Consider the following 11,694-nt stretch of genomic DNA (forward strand, 5'->3'; position numbering starts at 1 on the left):
TCTTTGCTCTCCTCCTTTAGCATGCCAGGGCTTCACATGTGCCTACGTTTGTCTTCCTTGGAAGGACCCCATGGAAGAGTCATATCTTCAGTGATATTTTCATTTTCTTGAAGTTGAACTTATTTCTTTTGTCTAAGCAGTAGACTATAGACATCCATCAGATTGTCTCACAAATGTTCAGTTAAGTTATGCATTTAAAAAAATTCTCCAACATAGCATTTTAAATTAATTATTTGGAGATTTCATACATTTTAAATTAAAATTAAATGTTTACACTTTATATATCATTTTAGCTGTCTTTCTTTTTAATCAGCCATGCAAAGAAGGGTTTATAATCATGTACATTCTTGCCAACATTCGTCTCTAGTACATACATCACATCATCCTGCACCTCAACCCCTTTTCTTCTGTATAAAATAACACCACACACCATCCCTTATTATGGCTTTAAGTTAAAGAACTAAATGACACTACTCCTTTAAGAACTGCAGGGGGGGGATTTCCCTGCTTTTCTCTATCCTTTTTGTAGAATTTAAAATGTCCCTTTTCTGAAGAGACACTTTGCTTAACATTTTAGAAGCATCTGATGGGGAGAGTATATAATGTGGTGTGGAAAGAGCTTGGGTCAGGAAATATAAATCTGCCTCTCATCTGGGGAAAGATTTCATGTTGCTAGGGTTGCTTGTTATCACCAGGTTGAAATATATGGAGATGTTGTAAGTATTTAAAGCATTTAACCCAGTGCTTGGAGCACCCTTACATGCTTAAAGAGGAATATCAGTCATTTATCATATTTCTAAATTGAGATATCAGTCAGTACAGAACCTGTGTATACATGATCATATCATGCTTGTCCCCACTGCAGTTATCGGCAGAGGGCTCAGAAGTTATCGGAAATTCACAAGGATCAACCCGGCCACCCTGTCAATCGGACTACCTATTGGATAGACTACATTCTTCGCCATGACGGAGCCCATCACCTCCGTTCTGCTGTCCATCAGATCTCTTTCTGTCAGTATTTCCTACTGGATATTGCCTTTGTGCTTCTGCTTGGTGCTGTCTTACTCTACTTCATATTGTCCTATGTGACAAAATTTATCTATAAAAAAATCAAAAGTCTGTGGTCTAAAAATAAGCATAGCACAGTTAATGGACATTACCAAAATGGAATCCCCAATGGCAAATACAAAGGAAATGGTCATATTAAACATGAAAAGAAGGTAAAATGAGCCAACAGCCCAGGTGAAGGGATCAAGTTTGTAGTGCTATTCTTTAGTCTAACAGCTACTAAAAGTAAATGTCAGCAAACAATCCTAACATGCCCTCATCAGATCTTATTAATGAAATTCCATGGATAAAATGTCTGTAAAGAGCACAACCCTAAATGCAAAAATGTATTTTATTCTAATACTGATGCAGAGAGTTGGCAGTGAACCATTTAGAAGCCTTAATTATTTAAATCAATTAAGTGATGTGTCAGACCTTAGTTTTAAATGTTATGTATGTGTTACAGGTGAGGGATGGTGTTTTTCTCTTGATAAGATGTGTGTATGTTTCCTACGTCATTGAGTTTTAGCTTCTATTTGTATTTAGCTTGTAACAGTATTTCAAAAACTGTTTCCTAAACTCGGTGTAAAGTGGCAAGTGAAAAGATGGGTGGCACAATTTTTGTATTTTTGTTTACTATAGACATTTTTATTTTTTTCTTTTGTAAATGCTTTTTTCTTACCAACTGTAGACACTTGTGAAGGAAAACATGCAATGAAGTAAATGAGTGAAAAGGTTTTCACATTTTGCTAATATTTTTCTCCTACCAATGATTTTTCTCTGGAAGAATTTTCTAATTAGGACAGAGCAACAAAGCTCTTACTTTTGTTCAAAGTACTGAAGATTATTGCTTAAATAGCACTTGGAAGCAGAGCCATGTGTAAATGCTTATTTGACTTAGATATTCCATAATTTGAGTTTTGAGTATTCAGGTATCACTTCTAAAGTTTTAACTTTAGAATAATCACCTTTCATTCCTTTTATTATCTGGGCCACAATATAGTATATAGTATATAGGTGCCAACATATCATTCTTTCAAACAGAACATTTGCAGTTCTCCTCCTTGGTGCCTGCTTTGGCTGCAGGAGTTTGAGGTTTGTCAGCAAATAAGACTTTATATGCTACACAGAAATGACATAAATTGTACCACCCATTTGTGCAAATGAGTTTCCATTCCCTCCTCACTACATCAGCCCAACTCAGTAGCCTTTTTTGTCATTGTGCTTGACATGGGACAATGACAGTATCTATTTGGAACATGGAGACAAGTCACAACTTTCATAAATTCAGGACCTCCATGTTGAACCACTTACTAAATGACACTGTAAGCTTATTCTATGTCACTCTGTTTACTGAGCATTTGCACTGCACATGCTCTGTGTGTGCATTATTTATTTGTGGTTGGAAATCCCATATTTGACACTTGAGAGTAGAGAAATGAAATATTTACTTAATGTCACTCACTAACATGGCAGAGTTGTGAAAAATCTAGAATGCTGTAAATCCTTGTCATACACTGTGACATACAACTTTGTGACACTCCCACCAGGAGCCAGTCTCATATACTTAGATTTAATATCAATAGTTTTTTACTGCACAATGCATACAGCATACTGCTTTCTGAATACTTGAAATGGTATCTATACAAACCTGTTAGTTACACCTTGTCACAATCTTATCACAACATTGCCATTCAATAAGGAAAATGAACAGGCAATGAATGGTGGGTGGTAACAGAGCATAGAGTGTATGAACGAGTTGATTTTACTTTTGGCATTTGGTAAAGTTGACAATAGACACTAACTGGATGATTAAGCATAAGTTAATTTCCACTGTGATTTAAAAAAAAAGAAACTTAAAACAATAAACAAAGTTGAAAATAGAGAAATGTTGTTGGAATAAAATTTTTATTCAGATTTTATTTCACAGTATTATATAAAGGTATATTTACATTATAAACATGTTTCTAAGGCCTCCCAACTTTTGTATGTATATATGAATGTAAAAACAATGTATTAAATGTGAGAACATATTTAATAAAAATTAAATGCAGGGATTTATCCTTTAAAGTACATCAACATGGATCTTTAAATTCTATCCCAGAATTAAGAATGTTAAGTAGAACTCTTCTCATTGTTTCTTTGTTTTATTTTGTTTTGTTTAGCATTTTGTTGTTCTTCTCTAGCATTCCCCTGCCCCGGACTCCCAGGAAGCTTACTAGCCTGTTATAGTAAATAGGATGATTTAACATTTTCTATACTTAGGCTAAATTCTCTAAGGAAGTGAAGTTTTCAAGAAGGCACTTACTCATTTACTTTTCAGAAAGAGTCTCTGTAGCAGCCAAGTGCTTCCATAGCTAGTTTATCAAATGAAAACTGGGATTTTTTTCCCTTCTAAATTGGTAATAGGTAATACCTCATTAATAGCATAAGGCAAGAATTTTGATAAGATTTGATAAATCTTTAGAAAGCGCTTGTATTCACTGCAAGTAGTACTATCTTATTGAACTTGAAGAAAAGTAGATATTTTCCTCAAATCTCAGACTTTTACTAAAACCTAAATTACTACTGTTCATACTGCGGCCTTGGGTTGATCCCCAGACTATCTCATCCCTCATGACTCACCAAAGAAGAACTGAAGGAAGTTGCAAAGTATTGTCAAGTACTTAATGTAGTGATCTGTTTTATTGAAAGTATAGCCAATTAATTTCTCTGCTGTAGTAATTAAATAACTTCATAGATGTCACATTTAACAATGTTTATTATTATCAAAAATAATATGAAGGGGAAAACTCAAAATCTTACAAGTTGTAATGGGGAAGTTATAGGAAATCTGTTGTTAAAAATCTCCTCAATATAAGTCTTAAAGCATTTCCTGTTCTGCTTGCGAGACTACTTTACCCAGCTTTTAAAGATACTATCTATCTAGAGTATCTATACTTACTAGCTATAAATATGCTCTTTGTATTTTTGGCAGACTTAGATTTTTTTTTCCTGACACATTATAGTAAGAAGTTCTTGGAGTTTACACAGGTAAACCATCTACATGGTTATCTAGCTGAAAACTCTCCAAACTGGTAGGTTTCCAGCTACTGGGGTGTTTGTGGGATGGACTTATGGATGTTAGCAGTAGGAGGTAGCGCAAATCTGTACGTATGGAAACAAAAAGTCACATGATAGTGTTATCGCATCATTGGGGTCATTCAGATGGATTTTAAAGAAAGAATTCACATTATTGTCTGCAATTATTTTTGAAAATATACTCTGTAAGACAAGAGTTTTTTTTTGTTTTTTTTTTTTTGTTTTTGTTTTTTTTAAGACAAGAGTTCTTAATTAGAGTATAATCCAAGCTTTGACTGATGAATCACAGCCACATGCAAAATTATACTATGAGACCTGGAAAGGGGAAAACTTTTGAAATGTAAATAAAGAAAATATCTAAATTTTAAAAAATGAGAAAACGTAAGTTAATGGAAATAAGTCCAATACCAACATTAGCCTTATGGATTTACAATACTTCTGATAGGACAGAGAAATTTCATGTATGAAAATTGTTTCATTTATGAACTAATATGGAATTTTCCACTGACTTGTAGAGAGTTAACGGGATTATACTCCTACTTAGCTTCCACTGTCACTTTTACTTTTTCATATCTTCCTTTTATAAGTGAAAATTCCCTATTGCAATGAGCAGAACTGACACAGATTTCCTTGAACCAGTGTTAATTACCCAGTTTCAAATGATAGCTTTTGTGGAACCATTCCTTGGTTCTAATATTGGGATTATCTTTTCTTTTAAGGCAAAGGCAAAATTTAAAACTCCATGCAATGAAGAAGAGTTTTGTTCTTGGCATCCTTTATGGAACTTGTAACACTTTAGTTTCAGGAACTACTACAGTGTTACGTAGCATAGAGTTTAGAGTTGGTACAGCAGAATGTCTAACCTATATTATCTTGAAAATTATCCTTCAGTTTTTCTCAGAATTTTGTCTCAAAGTACACATAATTCTATGCTTTTATAGAAAATGGGGACATTGAGGCTTAAAACCATTGGTAAATTACAAGTAGCATTCAACTCGGCAGTGCTTTGTGCTGAGGTAGCTCTGAATGGCAGTCCCCAATGGCATGTTGGAAACCATCAGTTCTACTTCTAATCTTGATTCTGTCTTCTAGTTTGATCAAAAGATTGAACTTACAAATACTGGGGCAATGAGAACAGTTTGAATATTTAAAGAAAGGCTTATGAGACTCAAGAAGTAAACAAAACATGCAAGGCTTAGACAGCTCATGAAAATTACAAGGTTCACAAGATGCTCCTCAAGGGATATAAGCAACAACAATTGCTGGAGTCAAGAGATTCACTCACCATGGAGATTTGTGGACTGTCAGCCATACTAGGTGACCTTTGAATGATGCTTTCGTGTTACTATGCTGCTGTTAGTAACCCCGACAAAGTCACTGGTTGACTAAATCATACATCAGTCCCTAGCTGATTTGAATTGACATTTTATTACATCTCTCCAGGAAAAGTTACCCAATATATACTCAAAAAGAATTAAAATATTTATATAAATTTATTGTTGGTTCATGCTGGGGTCCAGCCCTGGTGCAATTTAAAATCCAAAGAAGGGTGTGTGGAGTCAGGAAAAGAAGACTTGGACCAAGAAGTGCAGTTCACACATGCTGGCACTGAGACAACTCAGGCTGCCTTTATTTATACATCTATTTTTTTCACAGCTGAAAAGATTTTACATCAGTTTTCTCATTTTCTCATGTATAGTCCCTCTTAAGAATTTCTTATATTTAACAATATTATAGACTATGTTTTTCCTTCCTTCTCCTCAATTCCTGTAGTTTTCTGCTAAAACATGAGCTAACTGAAGAAAGAGGAAACAGTTAATATCTAACCCAGCACATTGGTGCATAACCAATTGACAGTTTTAGCAGTTATTGCAGTTACAGTATAGAGAGGTGATAAACTGCATATCCAGAAAATTAAACTGTAAACCATATGTAGATTCTAAATATTTGTAGTGTTTTCTGTAACTGAATTTAAATGATAATGAGACCTAGTCCACCTGCAGTTTTGCAGAAAATTAAGAGACGTGAATCATTTATTTGGATGCCTCAGCCAATTTCATACATGTATGGGGATGGAAATGTCAGTTTGTGCTTGTTTAGAAGGCAGTTCTGAGGTTTTCATAGGTGTTGGGTGATCTAGCTCAGATCCTGTACTGTTGTTTGTATGAGTTCACAGTACAAGTACGTCTAGGTGTGACCAGTATGGAACATCTCTTGTTCTTGTTCTGGTGTCAGCACATAGAAAAACACTTAAAGATCTATGGCAATGGAGAGCTTTGTATATTTCATCAACCTGAATGTTTACAACCTCTAGAACAGCATTTGCCTTCATTAAGTGGACCTTTATATTTCTCAGACATGCCAAGGTCACCTACCACACTCTGGTTTTTGCTATCCATTCCTCTTGACATGAGCTGATGTCCTCTTTTTATCGTCTGCCTGATCAGTCATATCAGTAGCTGACTTTGAGGTGGTGTTCTCGTGGTGATTTAATATCAAGCCAGAGTGTTTTATTGTTTTCCTGTTTCCTTATTAATATGAACATTTTAATAAAACACCATCTGTTCCCATTGCAAATTTGACATACTCATCAGTTCTTCTAAGACAGAAAAGTTGCCACTGGCTTGTTTTTCATGTCCTTTCCATCCAAGCCTTTGACTTGCCACAATTCATTTTCTACCATCCATGTTTTTAAATTCCTTTTAATTTTACATTCCAAGGTCTATTTAGGAAAAGGAGAATCCACTAATGTGAAAGGAGAAATGAAAGAAAGTAATGGGGTGGGGGTGGGGGAATGGAGTAGTATTACAACATGCTGTATGCAAGTACAACACACACAAAAAAATAATACCTACTCATTTTGCTATCAATTTTAAACATACTAGCATGGCTCATGCATTTAAGTTGGATGTCATTTGTACTATTTATTTTAGGTCACAGATAATCAAATCTTATTTCTTAATTTATAAAACCACCAAATAATATTCCTTTGTCAGTATTGTTATCCATTTGGTCTCACTGCTCTAAGTACAGCCTTTATTAAAACACAAACAAACATTGTTTTCTGTTTCTAAAGTGCCAGGCACTGTATGTGATACTAGGGATACAAGAATGAGGAAGCCATAGTCCCTGCCTTCACGAGGACAATCCCAGTTTCAATAAGCAATGGGATATTTGTTGTAATATGAGTATGGACAGTGAGCTTTTGAAACAGAAAGAAAGTGAAGGGAGTTTCCACATGGGAATTGTTTCAGGTGAATCATGGAGAAACCATGGAAATTCACAAAGCTGAAAAGGGGTGGAGAGGATCTTAGAATAGCATGCCCTGCAGTCAAAGGCACTGAATTATGGAAGAGTGTTACACATTGGAACCTGCAGGCTGTTTGGTCTGACTGGACAGTGCGTGATGATGAGAAAGTGACCATTCCACCAGGACAAAAGCCAGTTTTCTCATGGACTTCAACATGCCTTTTGACTTTGTTTTTTCACCATTCAGCCTTGCACAAGCTACTCAGTAACTTTCCCCAGGAGGCTCAGTTTCGGTGTCTGTGTCCATTCCCGGTCATATGTCATATAATGTTTAAAGACTGTTGGTATCGACTTTCTTGAATTTTAGGCTAAGTTTGCATAAATGTAGTTTACTCAGTCTACACTGGATTAACAAAAGATAACACTCGCATTTACTTGTTCTGGCTTTATGAAAACTGCAAAAATAATATTGTCTATAGCACCTTAGCTAGTGCAAAACAAAAAAAGATAAGAGGTGTTTTTGGTTGGTTGGTTGGTTTGTTTCATTTGAATATATGGGAGAGTAGATTTTGGTAATGTAAGCATTTCAACAAAAGCAATTTTTTAACGTCTCACATAGCCCTGGCTGGCCTCAAACACATTAGGTAACTGAAAAGGACCTTGAATTCTCATGCCCTGCCTCTGCCTCCTTAGACCTATGATTACAGGTATGTACCAATACTACGAATTTTATATAGTGTTGGAAACCGAAAAGGGTCTCTTGAATGGCAGGTGAATAATCTACCAACTGAGTTATATTCCCAGACAGAAAATCAAATTTATGAAACTTTTCCCCCCACTTAAAATATCCATAATAAAATACCTAGGAATATTGACGGCCACCAGGTTCAAGAATACCAGTGACATTAGGAGATCATGCTGGCTCCTGTTTGGTACCTACAAACTCAGCACTTGGAAAACTGATAGTGAAGATCAAGCCAAAGCCAGCCTGGGCTGAATAGAAAGAGCCTGACTCAAAAATCAAAACAAGGCCACAAACGCACTTGTTGTACAAACCTCTTGATAACTTGAGTTCAATCCTTAGAAACCCCATACAGGTAAAAATAGAGAACTAACTCCAAACTTTTCTCTGTAACTCTTTACATGGGTATTTTGTTCCCTATTCTATCTACCCATTGGTCTTCCCTCTTCTTGATTTTCTTGTGTTTTGCAAATTGTATCTTGGGTGTTCTGTGTTTCTGGGCTAATATCCACTCATCAGTGAGTGCATATCTAATGACTTCTTTTGTGATTGGGTTACCTCACTAAGGATGATATCCTCCAGGTACCTTCATTTATCCAAGAATTTCATAAATCCATTGTTCTTAATTGCTGAATAGTACTCCATTGTGTAAATATACCCACATTTTCTGTATCCACACCCAGGAATCCATCCCATAATCAGCCACCAAACCCAACACTATTGCACAATGCCAGAAAGATTTTGCTGAAGGTACCCTGTTATAGCTGTCTTGTATGAGGCTATGCCAGTGCCTGGCAAATACAGAAGTGGATGCTCACAGTCATCTATAAGATGGAACACAGGGCTCCCAATGAAGAAGCTAGAGAAAGCACCCAAGGTGCTGAAAGGGTCTGCAACCCTATAGGTGGAACAACAATATGAACTAACCAGTACCCCCAGAGCTCATATCTCTAGCTGTGTATGTAGCAGAAGATGGCCTAGTCAGCCATCACTAGGAAGAGAGGCCTCTTGGTATTGCAAACTTTATATGCCCCAATACAGGGGAATGCCAGGGCCAAGAAGCAGGAGTGGGTGGGTAGGGGAGCAGGGCAGAGGAAGGGTATAGGGGACTTTCTGGATAGCATTTGAAATGTATATAAAGAAAATATCTAATAAAAAATAAAAGAAAGAAAGAAAGAAAGAAAGAAAGAAAGAAAGAAAGAAAGAAAGAAAGAAAGAAAGAAAGAAAAGGAAGGAAGGAAGGAAGGAAGGAAGGAAGGAAGGAAGGAAGGAAGGAAGGAAGGAAGGAAGGAAGAAAAAATGAACAGCACTATAGTACTCTAGTTTCTATATACATGCATATGCCCAGGTACCTCCACACTCATATCATGCCTACAAACTGTGTGTGTGTGTGTGTGTGTGTGTGTGTGTGTGTGTGTGTGTGTGTGTGTGTGTGTGTGTTTAAAAATTAAGACTGGATTTCTCTGTGTAGCCCTGGCTGTCCTAGAACACTCTCTCTAGACCAGGCTGGCTTCCAACTCACAGAGGTCCACCTGCCTCAGTCTTCTGAGTGCTGGGATTAAAGGTGTGTGCCACCACAATAATATATATATATATTATTGTGTGTGTTTGTGTGTGTGTAGATAGATAGATAGATAGATAGATAGATAGATAGATAGATAGATAGTAATAGTCAAATGAAAGATTACAGCTTCCTGGAAGTAATTGGTAGTGCATTAGCCTCTACATAATATCTTTGGTGGAAGACAAATTACCATAGTAATGACTTTCTATACAGAAAACACACTAATAGGATTGGACATATAACCATACTTAATTATTTTAAAAACTAATTTCACAAATTTTCCAATTTGTTTCTTCCTAAAAGGTTTGGGTTGGGTTTCACAGTTATTGCTCTGTTTTTGTTAATCTCTTTCAGCAAACGAAATATCCAAACATCAAACCCAAGTTCTATGTCACAGGTACCTTCAGACGCTTCCCAAAAGAGTGGAGGAGAAGAACAGGCAAAACACCCTCAGCACAACTGGGGAAGCCTAGTGCAAAGCAAAGCGTCAGTTAGGCAAGCCTGGCTGCATCTGACTGATCATGTCATGACTCTCAGATTTGGGATTTTATTGGTGGATGGAGAACACCGGCTGGGATATAAAAGTTAAGAAGATTTTAGGTTCAGATGCCTACTAAGTAGACCCCTTTGCAATGCTGGATTCAGTTGTCTGTAACTCATTGAGCCTGTTATATCCTCAGAGCCAATGGCACTTCTTTTGGAATGAAAGGGGGGTTTTGTTTTTTGTTTTTTCTAGATTCTGACACAGTTTGGAGAGGAAATGAAAGAGGTTTTTATACTAGAAGTTGATGCTAGGATAACAGATGGAGCAGCCATGGCAATTCCCAAGTATAGATCTTGATATTTGTAATTATGTTTGATCCTATAATAAACTCCAAACTCCATTAACATGAGAGTTTTGGCAGCCTTTAGGTGTAGAGCTAGGAAGCTAGTGTAATGGAGCAACCCCAGGTAACCTAACCCAAGATAAAGCCACTAGATTTATGCCTAAGCAATGAAAGGTAATTTAAAGGCTTGTCAAGAAGACAGTGTTTTTTATAGTCTTTATCCTCCCTCCAAAAGTTTCAAACACGTGTGTTTATGTAAGAGAAAAATCAAAGTACCCTCTGCTTGTCCACTTCTTTTTCATCCTCTGGAATAAAGTTAAAAATAAAATACAAATAACAATTACCTAAATACAAGCACCTGACTTCTTCCGGGCCTGCTTTATAGAATTTGCAATAAATGGTTCGATTGTAGGTGAGTGATTCTATTATGATGACAGCTCTTTGGCCAAGATTTATCATGATTGAGTTTGAATTAGGGTCTCTTAAGATCTTCTAAACAGTTTGTGCACCCCTTGCTCAAATTAGTATCTCGTTTCCTTGGAGCTGTCAAATCAATTGAGCTTTCCTCTATTTCTTCTTGACCATCACCCTCATGCAAAATTTGCTACTTCTCATAGGTCAGAATCTTCATTTCTGAAAAGTTCTATGCTCTATCTCAGTCTCTATATCAGCTTCCTATCTTTCCAGCACCCATTGCCTCTACTGCTTGATACCCACTCCTCTAACCCTTGTTTAATTCAATCGAAAAGACCTGCTTATTTGGTAATCAGGGCTCTTGCTCCTTAAACAATTCTATTGTCTTTACCCATAAACCTTGCCTTTACTGTCTTGCCATACTCATAAGACAAAAGACAGATCCTAGATCAGCCCAGCCATCTCTGAGATCAAGCTACTCTCTGGATTCATAAGCAATTCTGGCAGGAATTTAAAACCCAAATGCAAGGCTCTATCTAAAAGCAAGTCCTGAAACAGAGAGTAGCTTTGAGATAAACAGTTGACTGGTGTGATTGAGTCTCTGGGTGCATTCGTTCTTCAGGACTACATACAAACCAAACCAAACAAAACAGGAATCAAGAGCCTTTTCTTTATTGCTTGGTGCCAGTCTTATATTTTATCTGTGCCACTGAAGCTCCTTTTTTCTTATTTTCCAGAACTTTTTCAAATCGTCACCAATTTCTTTGGTT

At 36.5% G+C, this 11,694-nt stretch overlaps 1 protein-coding gene across 2 annotated transcripts in view; it reads left to right on the top strand.

The window, feature by feature from the left end:
* Window positions 1-6,687, top strand: part of Ugt8 (UDP glycosyltransferase 8) — a 66,315-nt gene extending 59,628 nt beyond the window's left edge. Inside the window, exon 6 of one of the 2 annotated variants that reach the window (XM_021158526.3) lies at window positions 866-6,684. In XM_021158526.3, coding sequence (XP_021014185.1) covers window positions 866-1,229 — 364 coding nt within the window. In that variant the 3' untranslated portion in view covers window positions 1,230-6,684. Of the gene's footprint in view, window positions 1-865 lie in introns of both variants that reach the window. The other variant, XM_029475273.2, reaches the window with a different exon arrangement.
* The last annotated feature ends 5,007 nt before the right edge of the window (window positions 6,688-11,694 follow it).

This window comes from Mus caroli, unplaced genomic scaffold, assembly GCF_978045245.1.
Source record: "Mus caroli unplaced genomic scaffold, Mus_caroli_1 scaffold_3, whole genome shotgun sequence".
Lineage (NCBI taxonomy): Eukaryota > Metazoa > Chordata > Mammalia > Rodentia > Muridae > Mus > Mus caroli.